At 37.4% G+C, this 22,540-nt stretch overlaps 3 protein-coding genes across 3 annotated transcripts; 2 read left to right on the plus strand and 1 right to left on the minus strand.

Moving 5' to 3' along the window:
• Positions 1-212: 212 nt before the first annotated feature.
• On the plus strand, positions 213-7,541 carry LOC117296184 (glutathione hydrolase 1 proenzyme-like). Its single transcript, XM_033779076.1, has 11 exons — positions 213-337; positions 1,613-1,810; positions 2,059-2,279; positions 2,733-2,925; positions 3,088-3,251; positions 4,007-4,153; positions 4,712-4,848; positions 5,141-5,457; positions 5,893-6,118; positions 6,641-6,760; positions 7,312-7,541. The coding sequence occupies exons 1-11, from the start codon at positions 318-320 to the stop codon at positions 7,453-7,455; spliced, it is 1,887 nt and encodes a 628-aa protein (XP_033634967.1). The 5' UTR covers positions 213-317; the 3' UTR covers positions 7,456-7,541.
• A 1,566-nt stretch (positions 7,542-9,107) lies between these two features.
• Positions 9,108-13,316, minus strand: LOC117295948 (tubulin polyglutamylase complex subunit 2-like). The gene is made up of 8 exons (XM_033778753.1): positions 13,162-13,316; positions 12,738-12,905; positions 12,094-12,228; positions 11,801-11,908; positions 11,528-11,691; positions 10,395-10,558; positions 10,202-10,246; positions 9,108-10,037 (listed from the first exon to the last, which is right to left on the minus strand). Exons 1-8 carry the CDS (start codon positions 13,226-13,228, stop codon positions 9,974-9,976), a joined length of 915 nt encoding a protein of 304 aa, XP_033634644.1. The 5' UTR covers positions 13,229-13,316; the 3' UTR covers positions 9,108-9,973.
• A 22-nt stretch (positions 13,317-13,338) lies between these two features.
• On the plus strand, positions 13,339-20,024 carry LOC117295949 (molybdopterin synthase catalytic subunit-like). The gene is made up of 6 exons (XM_033778754.1): positions 13,339-13,404; positions 14,530-14,671; positions 14,837-14,947; positions 16,300-16,450; positions 19,048-19,171; positions 19,798-20,024. The coding sequence occupies exons 3-6, from the start codon at positions 14,842-14,844 to the stop codon at positions 19,861-19,863; spliced, it is 447 nt and encodes a 148-aa protein (XP_033634645.1). The 5' UTR covers positions 13,339-13,404; positions 14,530-14,671; positions 14,837-14,841; the 3' UTR covers positions 19,864-20,024.
• The last annotated feature ends 2,516 nt before the right edge of the window (positions 20,025-22,540 follow it).

The following is a 22,540-nucleotide window of genomic DNA, read 5'->3' on the forward strand; positions in this document are numbered from 1 at the left end:
CTGGTCCGATCAATGGATCACTGTATGCAAGCATGCAAGGGACCGATGTGTTCCCCTGCAGCACCATTTAACTTGTTTTAAATGCTAACCTTGTAACGTTGATTGTAAATGCCTATAGGGGGCGTGGGGTTATCATGATAGACACACCAAGATAAACCACGCTCAAAAGTCGTATACCCAAAATAATACTTCATGGTGTGCTTTTGGTTTTGACCGCCATTGTAGCCACTCTCTGGTGCTACTATCAAAGACAGATCTTGTCATCATAAAGCTACATAGAGTTCTACCGTCACGTACAGGTAGGCCTGTACTTCACTATGGACATAACCTCAAAAGAGTAAGTGTAGTTTTCATTCATAACAAACAGATTCAAACTTCAAACAAACAAATCTTACAGTTAGTTATCAACTGCATTCATGGGTCGTACACAGATACTGGGCGCAGACTAGACATCGCTTGCCCATCATCATGCGTGGGGTCATGCTGTCAGGTATGTCAACCCTCCCCAACCCCAGCCAACTGTGGCTTGAATCGTATAGTATCCATCTTTATTAACTGTTGAGGGATAACCTCGCATTTGTTTGGATTTGGTGCATAAAACAGGGGTCCGGATAACCCGGTTACAGTATAGGCCCATGTATAAAATATCATCTGGTCGGTAACCCAATATAAAATGTTAAAACATAGAGCAAGGTTTGAACCACGGAGGAACGAGCACGACGGTCCAAAGGTCAACTACGCTATGCGACGATTTCGGCAAAAACAAAATATACAGTAGTCGACACAGGCAAAGTGTGGAGGTCGAACAGTTCATATCTACTTTTCAGCTTTCCGATTTGTCTTATTATTAAAAATTAAAAAAAGATTCAACGTTGTTTTTTAATGCGATTTTCTGCTTTTCTTCGTTTAAAAAAATAAGATTGAACATTTTCGTAGCATCCATTTTTCTACTGTTTAATGTTTTTTTCTTCAGTTTCATCAGCTTTTACGTTTTCCCCAATACATTATCAGTCGAAAAGTTGACATTTGACTTTTGTATTCGTTTCCTTTAAAAGCAAAACGTCAAAACAATTTTTTTTCTGCATTCATGCATCTTGAAAAGCGGATCGAATGACTTCTAGAAAGTCGCCCTTTTCACTACACTAACCTTTGATAATCGGTGACCCGTGTAAATTCACACAGAATGCAATGTCATTTCCATATCTAAAGATATGAAACAGCGGCACAACAATGTCCAAACTAGCTGCACACTACACACAACATTATACGTAAACAGAAAAACATTACAAACCCGTTTGCGTGTCTTAAAATGATAACCCTCAAATTTGACGATGCTTGGCCTAAAAAGAAGAATCCAGGCAGGTCGGGTGAATTTTGGAAAAAACTCAGACACACCTTACGAGACCACGCCCTTCCCTTGCGAAAAGGCAGGTATTTGAACAGGAAAAGGCAATAGTTTTTGGTGACGCAGCCAAATTAGTTAATTCAGATGATCATTTCCATATACTCCGAGGTCCGTCCCTAGGTTTGAAACACCTTAAGTTATTATCGCCATCATACACATCAAAAACATGACACAATTTGTACCTTTTCCTTCTGTAAATCTTTCCAGAAAACGCCGCTATTCTGTGCTTATCATTATTCTCGGAGTCAGTGTGGTTGTTTTGGTTTGTGTTGGTGTGATTGTTGGTTTATACTTCGGTCAGTCAAATGAGGAAAGCAATGACAGTCCATCAGCTGAACTACCTCATGGTGTATATCAACACGCTGCAGTAGCAACAGACAATGCTCAATGCTCACAAATGGCAAGGTAACAATTTCACACTTTGTTAATACAATTTTGTATAATGTTTATTTTTCATTTGTGTGTCCTTTAACGGTAAATGCACAAATGGAATGAACGTCAATAACATTCCTTCACATTTATAATGACTCCACAAAAACATTTGGTTATTGTTTTTTAGTCGATGTTACAAATAATGTCAAATGTGTATAACCAAAGTTGACTTTTAGTTAACATTACCATTAAAGTTTGACTGACTCGATTTCAATATACAGGGATATTCTGTTGGATGGAGGGTCTGCAGTGGATGCAGCAATTACTGCAGCATTGTGTCTTGGAGTAACGAATCCACAAAGCTCTGGGCTAGGTGGTGGGTTATTCATGGTAGTCTACAAACGGAATGAGAAGAATGTTACAGCGATGATCGCAAATGAAATCGCACCAGCGGCTTCGTATTTCGATATGTTTGTAAATGATACCGACGAGGCCAAATACGGTAAGATTGATCTCAAAACACATGATAGGTTATTATAAGCAATTGTTATTTGCCCGGACAGTCGCTGTATTGTTGTAGGGGGCCTATAGTTACTGCGGTGGATTTCACAAAGGTAGTCCTAACTTAGGACTAGTCCTAGGCAATGCTAAAAGATAGGACCAGTCCTAAGTTAGGATGAGTTACTGGTCCTAACTTAGGACCAGTCTTATCTCTTAGCATTGCGTAGGACTAGTCCTAAGTTAGGACTACCTTTGTGAAATCGACCCCTGATCATTTGTAATCGAGGGAGCCCTTTCAAAACACATCGGCCTATTTTCAAAAGAATTAATAACATTTTCTTTCTACTATATTTGGATTAAGTGCCAAATAACGCGGAAACACACCAGGGAAGCTCACTTCGGAAACTGATCAATATTGTTTTTCTGACTTTCTACATAAATCTGTGTATTTTAGGAGTGAGATCTGTGTCAGTACCGGGTGAGTTAGCTGGTTTGTGGGCAGCTCATCAGAAATATGGAATCTTATCATGGGAACGCCTTCTCAGACCTGTCATCTATATAGCAGAGAATGGATTTCCCCTGACATGGCACACTGTGTACACTCTGCAAATACTGGAGAAGAATTTTGATAAATATCCTGCTCTTAGGTAAAATTATCTCTCGTTAACAACTTATAACTAACTTATAGCATCGTGTAGCTGTATTTGAGATTGTAATCTTTGGGTTTTATTCAGAGTAGATTTGAATGCTGGATACGTTTGTTTGAGCTGCACGTGTTCATACCATCTTATTTGAATGTTTGAATGCAGGGAGCTTTATACAAAACCCGACGGCTCTTTGATGAAGGCGGGTGATATCATCAGAGCACCTGTTGGTCTGATTAACACATTACGAGAGATCGCCACAAAAGGAGCTTCAGTCTTCTATCAGGGAGATGTGGGTCAAAAGTTAGTTCAGGACATCCAATCAGGAGGTAGTAAAGTGAAGCTTTGCATGATGTAGATCCTAAGAATGCTATAGTAGTAATCTTGCAGGTGTTGAACGAACCTGAGCAGGGTATGTTTGAAATGTGTATGCGGTTGTACATGCAAGCTGACAAGTTTGTCATTGCGTGGTTATAGTTGTATTTGAACTTAAAGGCAGTGGACACTATTGGTAATTACTCAAAATATTTATCATCATAAAACCTTTCTTGATTACGAGTACCGGGTAGAGGTTGATAGTATAAAACATTATGAGAAACGACTCCCTCTGAAGTAACATAGTTTTCAAGAAAGAGGTGATTTTCCACCAATTTGATTTCGAGACCTCAAGTTTAGAACTTGAGGTCTCGAAATCAAGCATCTGAAAGCACACAACTTCGTGTGACAAGGTTTTTTTGCTTTCATAGTTATCTCGCAACTCCGACGACCAATCCAGCTCAGTTTTTCACAGGTTTGTTATTTTATGCAAATGTTGAGATACACCAAGTGAGAAGATTGGTCTTTGACAATTACCAATAGTGTCCACTGTCTTTAAGCTAATAGCGAATATAAAGGTATGTGTAAAATAAGGCGATTTGGTATGCTTAATAAAAGCGGCAATCTATGTACTGTGGTTTTGTAACTCTATAGTTGTGCTCAATGTACTGAAAACTTCCCCACACTGCTTTTACTATACGTGCATGTGGTATGAACTTGATTTGCAAGAGATTGGCAATCTAAAACAACTTGTCTACTTGAATTGCAGGTGGAATAATTACAATGGAAGATTTAACCAACTACGTCGTTTCGTGGGAGCAACCATCCGTGCTGAATCTTGCTCAATACAAAATCATGTCAACCTCGATCCCATCCAGTGGGGACCTTCAACAGTTCACTGTCAGTATACTTCAAAGTGAGTTTCTAATCGTAGATGTACATGGACGAGGGTAAACAACAAATGACACCGACTTGCTCAGTATAAGATAAAAGTTAAAGCCCTTTTCACATTAAATAGCCAACTCCCCCAGTATAGCAAATCTTAACCGTCATGTTCGTTTCTAAACCTAATGAATTTCCCCTGATGGGAATAATGAAGACTCAGCATGCTTATTACATGGTCATCGTGCTTAACCCTTCTCTCAAGATGGTAACTTTTTCCCAGGAGTTTGCCAGGGTTAGCAATTATAGGGTAAAAAGGTCAGCAAAATTCCCTCCCCATCCCCTCCCCTCTTTAATGTGTGGGATGTTCCATTATAGGATATCGAGGACTTTGAACCCCCCCCCCCCCCTTCATACGTTGGGTAAACTATTCATTAGTAATTTATGTGATAGGGTTTAATGTCCATTCAGCTCTGTCACGGGTTGTACAGCATACTTTATTATTGAACGGCACATTGTGACCAATCATTTACTTGTTATCAATTGTGGTCATGGAAATGTTGGATAACTCTCCATTTCTTATGATCCACAGAATGTAATCTGGGAATGGTCGACTTCGACACATTCGAAGGAAAGCTGAAACTGTACCACTATTTTATTGAAGCCAGCAGCTTTGCTATCGGGTTCAGACTTCATATCGGCGAAGCAGATACACAGGAGGTTCACAGGGTAACAAATTAATGATAACAGACAATATCAAAGATAATTCCAGAGAGCCTTTTTGAACAAAAATCCACATTCCCTGAGAATGTTCCAGGTGAAACCTGTCAAAAGGGTAACAACGAGTATGAGATGTAAACATATTGTTTGGCCAATCCACATATTATTGAAGTGCATTTTCACCACTACTTTATAAAAGCATAAAACATACAGGCCTTATAAAACAAAGTAAGTTAATACCGATATCCAACAAAAATGTTTTGTTTGATTATTATTTCTAAAACGGCCTTTAATATTTCAGACACTTGCAGCTTTATCCTCCAGTGATTATGCTCAGCATATCTGTTCATTGATCAATGCTACCCACGTAACATTCACATCAATAAGTGATTATGACACTTATGATGATTTACCATCATCTAAAAGAGCTGTTCGTCACCAATACCCCGAAGCCCCGAGTGGGGAACCCGAAACACCGAATGAAGATCCCGAAGCACCGAATGAGGATCCCGAAGCACCGGCTGAGGATCCCGACGCCATGCTTGGGGATACTAGTCACTTGAGCGTCCTGGCAGAAAATGGTGACGCTGTATCTTTGACAACCACAGTAGGAAAGTAGTGAGTCCACAATGTCAAGATTTGTGTCCGGTTTGGTTCATGTAAACGGGTATTTTGACATTCTGTACTTTTCATTACAAAACGGAACACATAATGTCATAAGAAGAAGTATTTACCAAACCTCAGATTATCTCATTTTCATTTACCATGAAATAACTGATGCAATATTACAAGTTAAATCTGGCACATTGTGATATCAAGTGAGATTTGAGGTAGCATGAATGTGTAAAACACCTTGGCTAAAAATAATTATTTCTCCCACAAGTAAAGTTTCAAAACCTATACTCATTGTGAAAGTACATCTTCAGACATGGGGATTCATGGTTTGTACACTTAGAAAGGTCAAACATTAAATTTTGATATTTTCTATCAATGAATTGTAACAAGACGGTAACATGATAATAATAATCACTAATAATTCGTCTTCTATTGCAGCTTTGGAGGTAGATTTTTCTCAAACCAGACGGGTTTATTTCTCAACGATCACATGGGCAACTTTTATTACAATGGCCGTACTCCACCATGGGAAGCGAACAAACTAGAGCCTGGTCGACGCTCAATGTCAACGGTGTGCCCCACGGTCATTACAGAGGAGGATGGGTCGGTGAAGGAAATTGTTGGGACATCTGGTGGATTACGTATTATATCAACAACTGCTTGGGTGAGCAATCACTTTATATCTAACTAGGCTAACCTCTGCAGCTGAAATCAGGGTGGTCATGAGAGAGTGTGACGCGTACTAGTTTTGCGTTCCGACGAGACTTGAATTTGATGACACCTTTATATTTAATTATATCTAAATAAAAACAAACTTCCAGAGGTCAGTCCTACCACATAACAAATAGACTGGCATAACAAGATTCGCTGCCATTGTAAAGCCCGGTTCATACTTCCTGCGAATGCGAATGCGAAGCGAATTTGACGTCACACCCTCCTTTCGCAGCGATTATTCGCAAGGGAGTAGAGCAGAGTTGCCCCTGCTGCGAATTGTTCGATGCGAATTTGCGACGTCAAGATTCGCTTCGCATTCGCAGGAAGTATGAACCGGGATTACTACATTTTCTTCTTAAAAACAGGTCATTTTAAAATCAAACCTCTTTCAAAATCTTGTGTTAGAACTAAATGCAAAAAAAGACATTCATAAAGATGTCCTGACTAATACTGATGTCTGAATTGTTACCAGGTAATGTTCCGCAGTCTTTGGAGTCAACATGAGAATGATCTAGATGTTGTGATTGAAGAGCCGAGATTGTATCCGTATAGCACTAGTCATAAGATATACTACGAGAACGACTTCCCACAGGTAAGGTCATACCAACTATAACCCACTATAACCAACTATATAACCCACCATAACCAACTATAACCCACTATCACCAACTATAACCCACTATCACCAACTATAACCCACCATAACCAACTATAACCCACTATCACCAACTATAACCCACCATAACCAACTATATAACCCACCATAACCATTTATAACCCACTATCACCAACTATAACCCACCATAACCAACTATAATATAACCCACCATAACCAACTATAACCCACTATCACCAACCACAAAAACTGGAAAAACACGGTGTTCCTGTATTAAATTGACCTTTCTTGCAGATTGCTGTAGATTGGTGTATAATCGGCTTTCTTTGGCATTATTTTTGTGTTTACTGAAAGTGACAAGTAATTCCTTATCCCCGGATTAATGTTTTTTTCCACATAAAGGCTACAAATGAAAATTGCCTGTCTGCATAAATAATCTTTCAGTGAGTGAGTGATTGTGCTTAGAATAATGGTTTGTTGCAGTCCTATTAATTATAGTTTGACTGTTATTTTCTTGTTGTATGCAGGATCTTTTGGATGGGCTGAGGTCTATGGGTCATAACATGGTATCCACTACATCATTTAGTGTAACTCAAGCAATCATAAGAGATGATGGTATTATACATGCTCATTCAGATTCACGTAAGAAAGGTGATACGGCTGGTTATTAGGCAAATAGTCATTGATCATCTTAAAGTCACCTGGAAGTGGTATTTTTTTCAAAATCAAGCTTTTGTCACTAATATATGTGTTTTGATGAGTGGAATGTGAATAAACATTTAACTAAGGTTTTAAAAAATCAGTTCTTATGTTTTTTTACAAACTTAAGAGTAGACCCCAACCCGAGAGGGCGCTGTTCGTGACGTCAATCGAGGCAGACTTTGCCTGTAATGCGTAGAGTAAACACAATTGCAAAGTACATGTACGGACCAGTCGTGAGTTTGTACGTTTTTGAAATGTACCAACTCACGACTTGGACGTACATGTACTTTGCACGTGTGTTTACTACACGCATTGCAGGCAAAGTCTGCCACGATTGACGTCACAAAAGGGGTAGGCGGAGTCAGCCCCCCAAACAACTTTATATATTTTTTAAACATATAAATCGTGACAAACAATTAATAAAAAAATTGTTTTATTGTTTGTAAGCATATATATACTCTTATGTTTGAAAGAAAAATAATTCTATTTCCAGGTGACTTTAACGTTACTATCGGTGTATGGGTAAAACCACAATCTATGTATGTTACTTGCATTATTAAATTTGTATCATTTAAACTATATCCACGTATGAACTTATTCCAGAAAGATATTTTCTTGTAATCGAAAGACCAGTCTACAATGTATTTTATACCAGACTTATTGACTGTTTAAAGCGGTGCACGGCGGGTCACTGAATACACTCTGTGATGTTTCCTCTCTTCTGTGATTTAATCCTTGTTTACTCAAGTTCAATGTAAACTTGAATGGTCTATTTCTTGAATGTTGTAGTTCAGTTACATTTGTACATTTTTTTTTAAGTTTGTATTTCGTAACCAGTGCATGTGTAATTGTGTTCATTGTCGTTGAGAATGCTTGCTTTATTATGGTGCTCTAATGTTGTTATAGTTGTCGTACTAAACCCCACGGCACATCGCACAGGTATGTACAGCAATTTACCGGCTACGCATCGTAATTATCTCCTTTCTAATGTACAAGGCGGTGGAAACAACCACAAGTGAGACGAACAATACATCACTCGTGTTCCCGTGAGCCTAGTCTTTGTTCTAGGCGTTCCAGTCGTAGTCACCAACAATGTGTTTTGTGACAACACATCTTGAGCATCTTGCAACCAAGACTGTCTCATGTAGGCATATTGTGCAGCACAGCACGTGCTTTGTTCTATTATTGTGGTAGAAACAATGTCTAAAGTCCCACCTCAATAACTTGAATCTTTAAAGAGTTTATTTCTTATCAACGGTAACTTGTTAACTACACAGGAATTATAGAAATATTTGTATTTACAATAAATATATTAAAGGCAGTGGACACTATTGGTAATTGTCAAAGACTAGCCTTCATAGTTGGTGTATCTCAACATATGCATAAAATAACAAACCTGTGAAAATTTGAGTTTAATCGATCACTTGCGAGATAATAATGAAAGAAAAAACAACCGTGTCTCACGAAGTTGCGGGCTTTCAGATGCAAGTTGATTTCGAGACCTCGTCTAATTCTGAGGTCTTTAAATCAAATTTGTGGAAAATTACTTCTTTCTCAAAAACTCTGTTACTTCAGAGAGAGCCGTTGCTCAGTGTTTTATACTATCAACATCTCCCCATTACTCGTTACCAAGTAAGGTTTTATGCTAATAATTATTTTGAGTAATTACCCATAGTGTCCACTGCCTTTAAATCATAAAAGGACGGAGTAAAGGTTTCCTTATTGTTTTCATACAGTTTGTAAAAGAAAATAATATCTGTAGCAGCTATGAATTGTTTTGATGAGTAATCTGTTATAAATTTAAAGCAATCTTCTCAGCAGTTAAAGAAAGTGTTTTGTTTTTTTAAAGTTACTGGTCATAAACAGACAACCTGCCTAACTGGTAACTCTTTGTTTACCATGTATCATTCTTTGAGAGTTTCAACAGAAACACTCTGGGATATCTTATCGCACAAAGTGTCCTGTTTAACCATGGAGCAATGCTCCATGGTTTAACCAAGGGTCATTCTTCAAGAGTGTCAACATAAACAAACCAAGTAGTTCTGGAGGTCAAACAATTTCACTACAACTAGGCACGTTTTGGTCGTAGTAGTAACAAGGCCAGGGGTACAAGGACTGACCCACATGTAAACACGGTAGGCCTACAGGCTTTTATAGACGTTTCAGGCTTATTTAACACCAATTTGTCAATGGCCAAAAGAAATCATACATCAGACTCCAGTAGGGAAGAATACCAAGCCTGCACAACCAAGGAGACTGTATAATAGGTTCCAATGATTCCCTGGAACTGTGACATAGCGAATACAATTAGGGCTAGTTTGGGTTAAGACATGAATTAGGCCGTGTCCGAAACGACGACTTCGGCTACAGCTACGTCTAGATCAGCGCGTCTACCAGTGTTGAAGAATAGGCAGACGCGCACAATCTCGCCGTAGCTGTAGCCGAAGTCTGCTTCCGGTTTAGTCTGGTCCACTTACGGCCTTTTGATCACCTCAATCGTCCTCCACTCAGTTGGGAACCAGATCGGTTGTTTGAACTCCCAGACATTGGCCTACAGAGAAATAGACAAGGCAAACTTTAAAACGACTGCAAATTAGGTACAATTAGATAAATGAAACCCAGTTCAAGTTACTAACAATTATAAGTTTCCCTTATAAGTACTTTTTAATATTCACTGTACCAACTAAGCAGACAAGAAATGATATTGGGACTTACTTGCTTGTTACTCCAGATTTCTTTTTGCCTTGGTAAGATTTTGACCTGCAAAAATTTAATTTACAAATTATTATTTACTTCATGGTCCTATTCTTAAAAGTGAGCATTGAAAATAAGGTTGATTAAAATAACTTGTCTTTTATGGTTAAATCATAAATAAATAAAACATTTTGTAAGTTGATTATGTGTTTACTTTTTGTCAGTTTTTCCTTTGAATACACGACCAGTATCCAGCTTATTAACATCTGATGAGCTACTTTTGGGAGTTCCTTTCGCGAAATTTCCACAATCCTCATTGCTTGGATTCTCTTCACATTCTACTCCAATCCGAAGAGGTGAGTAGATATTAAACCATTGCTGTAAAAACAAATGAGAAAATTATATCAATAAATATTCAATGAAATGTGAGAAAAAGTGATTTGATAAAGAGTTCCATTACGTGTCATTACTTTGATATAAGTTAAGCTGCTGATTTTTAGCCTAAACCTTTTGTCTTAACTAGCAACTCCAGGGAACTTCACATTGGTCAAACTTTTTCCAAACACCATTACTTTAAATAAAAAGGAGTTTAAATCTAGGCATTAATTCAACCTAACTGTTTTCAAATCCAACAGAAACTACCTTTCATTAATTTTGTTTTCATTCATTAATTTTACTTTAAAAAAAACAACTGGCAGCAGAAAGCTCAATTATGTGGCCTTATAAGGAAAGAAAACCGAGATAAAATAACACAAATAAAAACACCAAAAAGCAACACCGCAGTTCAGAAGTAAATAGAATTTTTTTACAAATTTGACAATAAAAGGAATACAAATTTGGATAAAACATTAAAAAGACATTACACATATGCACAGGGTGTTGTAGGAACCCCCTTATACATTGGCCCAAAATGACATGACATAAAGCACCTAAAAAACAGGGTTCCTTGCATATCAAAACTAAACAGCCCATGCTTTGAAAGATTAACATTATACTAGGAATAACCAGTTAAGGAAACCTATACTACTGAAGGTATTTAAAGATTTAAATTTACAAAAGTAATTAATAATAATAATAATAATAATAATAATGAAAACTTATAAAGCGCCATCTATCTAAGACTAAACTTATTCCGAGGCGCATAAACAAAAACAGAGAGAGAGAGAGTAACAAAACAAGAACACAAATTACGTATCTTAGAAAGAAGTAAGAGTACAATGAATACAAAATAAAAAGTTGAATTACATAATGTGTTGGCAAAAATAATCAGTAAAAAAAAAACCCAGAAAGTCGGAAAGTCTTGATTCCAACAACACACACAACAACCACATCACTAGCATCTCTTACCTTTGCTTGTGGTGTTAATCCAATATCAGTGTAGGCATACTGCCATTGAGGCAGACCAAGATGCATTAACATCATACGGAAATACTGACTGAAGGTACTCGCCAAAAAGTGCCATCTTAAAGCTCTGTCTAGCAACCAGATCTTTGGATGCTGAGCAGGACTTCCTAAGAAAAACACAAGACAAAAGAAAATTATTTGTGAGAAAAATATGACGAAGTGAGTTGGAGTAGAAAAATACAAACTGTCACTGTCAGCACTTAACATGTATCTTACCTGGTTTGGTGTCTGTGTAAACAAGGCAGACCTTAGCTATGCCTTGACAAGAATCTAGCTCAAAGATTCTGCTACGTCTGTCAAAATGAGGACTGGAAAATTCATCATCTGAAACACAGTTGACCAAAAACAAACTCCTGGTTATTATCTTAAAGTTTGACAATTCCATGCACCCTCTTATCACCCAAATTTGAGCCTACCCAGCCAGCACTGGTAATAGCAGTTAGTGTGTTAGTATTGCTCAGGTCCATCTGATTTCAATAAGTAACCAAAATGGAATCGTGTAAACCTACCTCCCTGTTCTTCATCACTGATATCATCTATATCAGCTAAAGATGGGGTGTTGGAACTCGTTGCTTTATTACCAGCTAACTTACTTAGATTATTCACTTGATTAATCTCCATCAAACCAACTTGCTGTAACTGATCTGAGATTTGAAAGAAAACCAATACAGACAGTTAGAACTAGCTTAATTCAATTCATTTAATTTTGAAATCACATGAAATTTGTTATCCATTTTATAGCATAAAACAAACATACAAACAGATAAGACAATTAATTTGCTTAAAAGAGAGAGTCATAAAAACAGATTAACTCTATAAAATTACAGAAGTAAATAAAAAGTTATCTGATAAAACTACTCAAGTTCGATTAAAACTTGACCATCAGCCTTGTTGGATATTGAGTAAAAAGCAGTAATTTGTAATCCACTTGCGCTTGTGTGATAACTAATAATTGAATAAAATATTCATGTTAAGCATGATTGTACAGTTTAAAAACACATTAAATTTACTTTCCACGTGACTGTGACCATGGAGGAACCTTGTCAATTTGAGTAACTTACCATACTAATTAATTCTTCCATACCATTTTGGTCACAATATCACAAACAAAAATCTACCATTCAAAATGTGCACATAGGAATGTTAAATTTACCATCCAATTTAACGCTCCATTTGAGAAGGAGTCCATCTGATGTGAGATAGAATCTTTTAAGATCCTCAGGTAACATACAGGAATTACGCTGTTCCCATGATACCACTAGGTGGCGCTCTGCAGGTTTAGAGTCAACCAACTTCACATCACAAATTCCTGCTCTCTTTTCTGAAATATAAATGCTTACATTTTCAAAATTATATATATGCTTCCTTTATTGACATCTTACCTAACATCAAAATTTTAACCATGCTATTATTGTCTAAATGCAACCGTTGATCGTGGAGTTGCTTTGACAATGGATTAGAAAAGAAAGATTACAGAGATTAATTATGGTTAAAAAAAATTAAAACAAAACCGATGCAAATATAATGATTGAAATAGCAACACATTTGAGTTATTATCGATAATGGTGCTAACGTACCTAGAGACTTTACAACACCAAGTGTCAATTGACTAAAAAGTTCTGTTGTCAGTGGAAACTCATCCATGTTAATCTGCCTGGTTTGGGGAAAACCTCTGGGAGGAAACTTTAATTCACGCTAACAAAAACAATGTTATGTGCGCCGCCATGTTGAAATTGAGGTCCGCCCTCTTGCGTCCTTCGTCAAGCGTGACTATTTTCAGCTGTTGGGGGCGCCCTACATCTCCAGCTGGCGTGAAAAAGGTAAACATGTTCATCATTTTGGAAACCTTCTGATTTTGTTTTATTTGAGCGTCAAATGGCCTCTATTTGCGCAGATGTTGTCGAAATTAATTTACTTTTTTTCGCCAAGAGTCGAGAACTAGCTGGTGTGAAAGAGGGACACCTTCAGGTGCAGACAAATTTGAAACCAGAGGAATTGCTACTGACAATTGTGAACCACTATCCACAGTAAGATTAATAAATTAATAAGAACGTTCGTTTATAAACGTTGTTGGATTTGACATGATGAGGCGACAACCCTAGAAACTATGCCTGTGAGCGGAGCCTTAAAGACAGTGGACACTATTGGTACTTGTCAAAGACCAGTCTTCTCACTTGGTGTATCTCAACATATGCATAAAATAACAAACCTGTGAAAATTTGAGCTCGATTGGTTGTCGGAGTTGCGAGATAACTAACAAAGAAAAAAACACCCTTGTCACACGAAGTTGTGTGCGTTTAGATGCTTGATTTCGAGACCTCAAATTCTAAACTTGAGGTCTCGAAATCAAATTCGTGGAAAATTACTTCTTTCTCGAAAACTATGTCACTTCAGAGGGAGCTGTTTCTCACATTGTTTTATACTATCAATCTGTCCCCATTACTCTTTACCAAGTGAGGTTTTATGCTGATAATTATTTTGTTAGAGTAATTACCAATACAAAAATAGTGTCCACTGCCTTTAAGAAGTACACGGAGAGGCGACTTGACTATTAAAATACGGCCTGACGGTGATAGATCGACCTAGTACTAAGGGTAGTTCCACTGTCACAGTGGAACTCCCCTTACCGTCTTAGTACTACTACTAGCATGGTCGATAAGTTTTAAAAATTAGTCCACAAATTTGAATCAACAGTGTTCATTCGATGTCCTTATTTATATTTTTATGACCAATCTTGAATCTTTTGGGTAAGATGATTGAAATTTATTAAATGATGATTTGTTCCTAGTTTCACATAATTTTAATAAAGAGACCACAGCTCCCAAAATCTCCCAACATGGGACATAACAATTTTTATACTGGAGCCCCTCCCCTGTTAATCTGTTAATTTTGGGCTAACTTGCTTTTGATTTAGTCGTGGTATTCACTATTATTTTACTTACCAGACTGTCCGTTATTCAAGACACTGTCGTCCTGTCACTCAATCAAGAGTACATTGCCAAAGGAGACGATACTCTTAACCTTCGACCTGGTGATGAAGTTGCTGTAATTCCACCAATCAGTGGAGGCTAACATCAAACAATCTGTGTAAGTTGCATAATAAATCATTTACTTTTTATAAAGTTTTATTCAAAACAATATTTGCACAGTGAGTCAAAATTAATGAGACAGTTCAATATGTTTTCCTCATGTATTATTAACATGCACTGATCACTTTTATGATAATTTATTAATGTTCTCTTTCTGTGTTAGATAAAATGGAAGGCAAAGATTTTATCAAAGTTACTCACAACCCATTGAGTGTTGAAGATATAACAAAGATGGTTACATCACCAACATCTGGTGCCATATCTTTATTCATAGGTAAGAATACTGCGGGATTTCAAACATGAAACAGTGGACCTTAAGAAGACTGCCCGATAGTGGTTGGTGTTCACACACTGAAACTGTGGATTTTCATTCATTGGTCCTGTGAGGTTAACTACAGCACATCAGTCTTAAGGGCTTAAAGGGGCACGGTCATCGTGATCACAGCAATTCTCTCAATGGTCCTGTAATGTCTTAAAGGCAGTGGACACTATTTGTAATTACTCAAAATAATTATCGGCATAAAACCTTTCTTGGTGATGAGTAATGGGGAGAGGTTGATGGTATAAAATATTGTGAGAAACGGCTCCCTCTGAAGTGCCATAGTTTTCGAGAAAGAATTAATTTTCCATGAATTTGATTTCGAGACCTCAGATTTAGAACTTGAGGTCTCGAAATCAACCACCTGAAAGCACACAACTTCGTGAGACAAGGGTGTTTTCTTCTATCATTATTATCCCGCAACTTGACCGATTGAGCTCAAATTTTCACATGTTTGTTACTTTATGCATATGTTGAGATACACCAACTGTGAAGGCTAGTCTTTGACAATTACCAATAGTGTCCACTGCCTTTAATAGACTAACAAATTAAATCAACACTATTAAAAGAGTATTATAGACGAATTCAATCTCTGCATCAACACGTGCTTTATTCTCCGTTCCTCAGTTTTCCACTCTACCTCCGTGTGACCTTACACGAGGTCAACTCATTTGCATAACCAAGTGTGATCACATGAACACTACAGGTCTAGTGTGGTTGGTGTTGACACACTGAAACTAAGGATCCTCTCATTGGTCCTGTGAGTCTTAAGGGCTTAAAGGGGCATGGCCATCGTGATCAAAGTAATTCTGGTCAGACATTCAATTCTAAACTCTCACTCAGTTAGTGTATAATGACAGTACCCTTTAAAGCTTTTGTTTGTAATGCGACAGTCAACGCATGTAGTAGTAACTGGGTGAGACATCATGTTTCCTTGTCAAACTGCAAGCAGACTGTACTCACAACAACATTGCCCCTTTAAACATTTCTGCTTGACGTATAAAGACGACCCCTTAGTACTAAAGTTTAAAAAGGACTGCCAATTTAAACAAAAGCATAAAAAAAAATTGATATTTATCTGAAATAGTTTTGTTTTTCATATGGTTTTATATAAATTTGGGGTATATTTACCCCATACTTTGTACTGTCGTTTTCTGCCCATTTCAGTACACATTGACAAAGCAAGTCAACAATTACAAACTTGTAAATGATTGACATTTACTTATTTGATTACTTGTTCTGACTTGGAAACAATTCCCAAAGTATTAGTACCCCTTGAAACTTAACAAAACTTTGTTTTCCTTCAGGAACAACTAGAAACAATTTTGATGGCAAGGAGGTTGTCTGTTTGGAGTATGAGGCTTATATTCCAATGGCAGAGAAGCAAATCCAAATCATCTGTCGGGATGTTAGGACAAAATGGAATGTGGAAAATATTGCAGTATTTCATAGACTTGGGTAAGAATGACAATTTAATAATAATACTGAGTTCTTATATAATATTGGTCATCCCACTCAATGGGTGTCTCAAAGCGCTCAGTACTTTTTCCTGTGAGGTTTGAGGCAATAAGATTTGAAGTGTGAGACCTAAACCTTTACATACGTAGCACTATTCTGCGCCTTGAACACCCAGCAGGGTGGATACTTGTGCATTACAACTCTTATTATTATTACTATTATTACTATGTTACAGTCTATAAGGTGCTGTTGCGCAATATACAACCAATCAAACCAGGAACACTGGGGCAAACCCCTTCTCTTTAGGATAAGTGGGTGCACTGGGTACTATTGCATGTATTGGCAAAACACACAGGACCTACAGCTCTCTGCAACATCTAAATGACACAGGATTATGGCCAAGTGTCTTGCTTTTAAAACGACATTAGTGTCTGTGGGCCTCAAGCCCACACTCTACTGATCAGAAACTCCAGAGCTTGAGTCGGCTCGGCCACGACACGCCAATGAAGGACTCCTGTTTAATTGCCTGCAACTTGCCCTGTTGTGAATTAAATGACACACCCTTTAATTTGTTAGAATAAAACCAACCCCGCCGACCTCCACCACCGTCAAGAAAACCCTGTTCACCAATAATTCATCAGCAACTGGCAATAAAAATTTATTTATATGCCTGTTTGGCTAAGTGTCAGTTTAAACTCAGTGTCAGGTTTTATGGTTTATAACTTATTTATTTAAATCAACATTTTCCAATTCAATCCTGACAAGATGAGTAATATCTGTTTGCACAGTGTGTGACAAAGTGTTTCATTGTTTAATCATCTTGAAAAATGAATTAATGAATAAACATGTCTAGGGCGATATCACGTTGACATTCATGACAACCACAAACTGTGTTTTGGAGGAAACTCAGTTTATAAAGACACTCCAATAAACTGTCAATATATCATATATTTGTGTCCTCATCACCCCTTTGTAGGAGAATCAACAAATTTGTGTGTGAACTAGGAGCAGTGGGTAGCAAATGAGGGCATAGACTTTTTTAAGGCTATTTTTATTTCCATTTTTATTGTTTGTTTTTATGTTTGTTTTTTTGAGGGGCGGCGTCTATGTACTGTCATTGGCAAGGGGCTCTTGCCTACAGACTAGTACGTGTATGGTTTAGGATCTTGTCGTAAGGATACATAGTAATTTCGAAATGAATATTTAGACTAAAACAGACTAGTCCTGAGGATATCTTGTCATTTCAAGATCATGCATTCCCCTAACGATCTGAGAATCACCTTGGCTAATGATGACAACAAAAGAGAAATAAAATTAGACAATTGTCAAAATTAACATTTGTTTTGTAATGGAATACGACATCATGAAAAGTGATTGATATACATGTACTGCCAATAATAAAGCTTCACGTGTCAAAGTTGTGAGGCAGCCATAAATGAAATAAATCGGTTCTACACTTTCACCATAAAGTGTGCTGAAGATTAAAATCTTATATTTAATCTTACAATGTTTAACCTAAAAAGATCTCTGGACTTTGTTGTGGTGTTTAGGCTTTAACCACTGAGACACTTAGACATGTTTGATTGGACTCTCTTTATCCTCGTCGCCAAAATGTGGTGTTTAGGCTTTAACCACTGAGACACTTAGACATGTTTGATTGGACTGGTTCATGATGATACGTTTATTATTGGTCAGACATCTTGGATTGCAACTAATAGACTTAACAACTACAGTCAATAGAGGGCGGTACAACAACTCTACATTTGTTTTGAAAGTGCACCGAGTTCTTTAAACCTTGTAAGATTAAATATAAGATTTGAATCTTCAGCACACTCGACATACACTTACAGCTTCATGCTGGCAACTCATCTCGTCTGACCTAAACAAGAGCTGAAACTGGGCTCTGATTGACTTAACATTGTGCCCGACTTCAATGCATTACTTGACCATTGGATCAAATCAATTTATATTTGAGATAAAGGCAGAGCATTCCACTCATATTGCGGTTCATTAAGGAGACTTCACTTGTGTTGCAATTCTTACACTACATGCTTGATGTTTCATTTGATTTATAGGGTTGTTTTCTGTGTTATATCTGCACTGTGTTGCCATTCTAACAATACATGCTTGATGTTTCATTTGATTTATAGGGTTGTTTCTGTAACATATCTGCACTGTGTTGCCATTCCTACACTACATGCTTGATGTTTCATTTGATTTATAGGGTTGTTTTCTGTGTTATATCTGCACTGTGTTGCCATTCTAACAATACATGCTTGATGTTTCATTTGATTTATAGGGTTGTTTCTGTAACATATCTGCACTGTGTTGCCATTCTTACACTACATGCTTGATGTTTCATTTGATTTATAGGGTTGTTTTCTGTGTTATATCTGCACTGTGTTGCCATTCTAACAATACATGCTTGATGTTTCATTTGATTTATAGGGTTGTTTCTGTAACATATCTGCACTGTGTTGCCATTCCTACACTACATGCTTGATGTTTCATTTGATTTATAGGGTTGTTTTCTGTGTTATATCTGCACTGTGTTGCCATTCTAACAATACATGCTTGATGTTTCATTTGATTTATAGGGTTGTTTCTGTAACAGAGTCTAGTGTAATCATAGCAGTATCTGCACCACATCGTCATCCGTCATTAGAATCAGTACAGTATTGCATCGATACACTGAAAACTACAGTTCCTATATGGAAGAAGGTGAGTAACCTCATATCCTTTCCCTACCTGACTACTGTCTAAAGCAAAACCTTTACCCATCACAAAACCCATCCCTCTATCCACCAACAGCAAACCCCCATACCACCCTACCCCTCCCCATCTCACTATTATCAAAAGCAATCCCCAATCTTGCCCCAACCGGACCAGATCCACCCCTGTCCCTCTACCCATCACAAACCCTCATTTCCTCTCCATCCATGGAAACCAAATTCTACTCCTCCCCTATCTCACTTCTGTAAAAAGCAAACAACCCTCTACCCATCATAAAGCCCCATCTCCACCCATACTCCACATCCCTCTACCCATCACAAAACTCGTACCGTCTCAACCTCTACCCATACAAAATTAAGCCCATCTCACCCCAATCCTTCTACCCATTACACAGCCCATCAAGAGCAAACCCCATCCCACCCCACCCCTCCCTTATCTCTCTAGTGTCAAACGCAAACAGTAATGATGTACGACTGTGTGTTTCACCTCTGTTGTTTGTATGAACGAGTAAATGAAGAGAAAGTTACATACATTTACATTTGTCTGTTTAACAAAACGCATACTTAAGCGGCGTAGTGTGAATAATCTGTTTCTTGTGGTGTCATAATTTACAGGAAATGTTTGCAGACGGAGAAGGAACTTGGAAGGAAAACAAAGAGTGTCAATGGAGGAAGACGTGATGAAAAACATAGGACTTCCCGTAGAATATGCCAATTTGCTAAATCTTTATCAATGATTATTAATTGCCCATGAGAGGCTTACTACTACTTCTACTAATAATAATAATAATGCATTTATAATGCGCCATCTATCTAGTGTACAAGACCCTATTCCGAGGCGCAGAACAAAAAAACAATACATACAACAAAAAAGAAATGTACAACATAATACAAAGATATACAATGAATAATCTACTGTCAAGACATGTAACGAGCTAAGTGTAAGAGGATTTAAATAAATGAGTTTTAAGCAAGTTTTTAAACAATGGAAGAGAACTACAGCGCCTGATGTTATTAGGTAAAGCGTTCCAAAGTTTAGGAGCACAAGCGGAAAAGGCACGATCGCCATATGATGAGGAAGTTCTAGGAATAGTTAAAAGGGACTTAGCAGAAGAACGAAGAGTGCGAGAGGGGGCATAAGGTACAAGGAGATTTGCAATATAACACGGAGTCAAGCCAAACTGAGATTTAAATGCAATAAGTAGAATTTTGAATTGAATTCGTTGTCGAATGGGTAGCCAGTGAAGTTCCTGCAATATAGGTGTAATATGATCATGTTTTTTAGATTTTGTTAAAACACGAGCGGCAGCATTTTGTAAAAGTTGTAGTTTGTGGAGCTGGTGTTCGGTAATTCCGTATAATAGGGAATTACCATTGTCAAGGCGAGAAGTGACCAAAGAATGAATGATAGTAGCAGCAGTTTTATGTGATAAGGTTTTTCGAATGGTATTAACAGTTCTTAAGTAATAGTATGTCGATTGACAGATTCTACTGGTAATACGTAATCATTATTAGCCAAAATTAGCTTAAAATCATTATTGACCCTTGAGTGGGTTTACTCATTGGTGTTGGCAAAGTTTAAAACATAATATAAGTGATGTTGCTTCAATGTTGTATGACACACTGCGGGAACCCTATAGGCAATTAATAACAATAGGCTCGCACATAGAAACATCACTTTGATTTCCTATTAAAAGGATATTGTGAAATTAATCTGTTATTGTGGATTTGTATTCATGGTGGATCAGCATTTTATAGGATTCGTTTGTTGGTTTCGGTTTTGGTTTTGGTTTTGGTTGATGTCTTGTTTTGATGTTTATTTGTTTTGTTTTGTTTTGTTTGGGTTTTTTTGTTTTATTGTATTGTGTTTGTCGTTTGTTAGTATTTCTTATTTTGTGAAAGTCTTCTCCGTGACACCAGTCTCGATATTATAGAAATGCTAATAAGGAAGGTCGTCGAACCACTGGTTCATGCTTTCACTACATCCCACCTCGTTTACTGCAACAGTCTCTACATCAACCTTCCTCAATCCCACATTGCTCCCCTCCAACGAATACAGAACTCAGCAGCTCGTCTAGTTTCTCGCACAAAGAAATCAGATCACATCACTCATGTTCTGCGCTCCTTACACTGGCTCCCTGTGTCTCAAATTAAGGATCCAATTTAAAGTTCTCACTCTTGCCTACAAAGTTAAACACGGTCTAGCCCCTAAATATATCTCAGAATTACTTATTCCCAAAAAGCAACCTACAACTCGTGTTCTCCGATCATCTTCTACCGCCCACCTGGAATTCAATTCTGGTCCAGACCTATACCTCGCACTCGCTATGGAAACTAATCCTTCTCAATCGCCACTCCCACTCTTTGGAACAATCTCCCCGTTCATATCCGTGCCTCATCTTCACTGGACTCATTTAAAACTGCTCTAAAAACACACTTATTTAAATCCATCTAGTCTGTTCTGTTTCTGCTATTTCATCCCACTTTTAATTGTCTTTCTTTTGTTATCATACACTTCCTGTTCAGCGGTTAGTAACCTTGTATTAAAGGATTCGGGTACTTTTACAAAATGTCCACAGATTTACATTAAACTTACAGGGTTTGAAGATAATGATAGTGGAAAGCTTTCCTTCAAATATTACTAACTAAGGTTGTGTAGTTTTTGAGCAATGAGTAAAACAAGTCACAAAATAATTTTGGTCTCATGAGACCAAAACTATTTTAGCATGCAAAATCCCCTTAACCAGTTATGATATTATACCAAAACCATAGCATAACTGGTTAATACGTTTTTACATGCTAAATCTGACACGAAAATTAATACTTTTACTCATTTCTCAAAAACTACCGCACCTCAGTAAGTAAAATTTCAAGGGAAGCTTTCTTCTATCATAATCTTCAAACTGTGTAAGTTTAATGTAAATCTGTGGACATTGTGTTTTTGTTAGGAAAAAGTACATACCCTTTAAGCGCTATATAAATGCATGAAACGGAAACACACAACGAAAACGAGTCATGACGATGCATCAGCATTTACACAAAAGTCCCGGAATAAAAGAAATCAACCGGGAATAATAGGACCATATAACACCTTTACTATTCGTAGCATGCACTGAAATGAAACCTGGTGGTAACTTTGACATTCAAAGTTTGTACACTCACTTTCAATTTCATTTTGTACTCTGTGATGAAGTTTCGTAAAGTTTATCGAACAGGAGATTGGGGATCCAAAAAGAAGCCCTGTTACTAATTACATCAGGAATATTCTTTGACTCATTAAAAATGAAAAAATAAAAGCTATTTGAAGAGCTTTTGCTTCAGTTGAATAAACAGTGAAAAACCTATTCTACCGTTTGTT

Source organism: Asterias rubens, chromosome 10 (genome assembly GCF_902459465.1).
Source record: "Asterias rubens chromosome 10, eAstRub1.3, whole genome shotgun sequence".
Lineage (NCBI taxonomy): Eukaryota > Metazoa > Echinodermata > Asteroidea > Forcipulatida > Asteriidae > Asterias > Asterias rubens.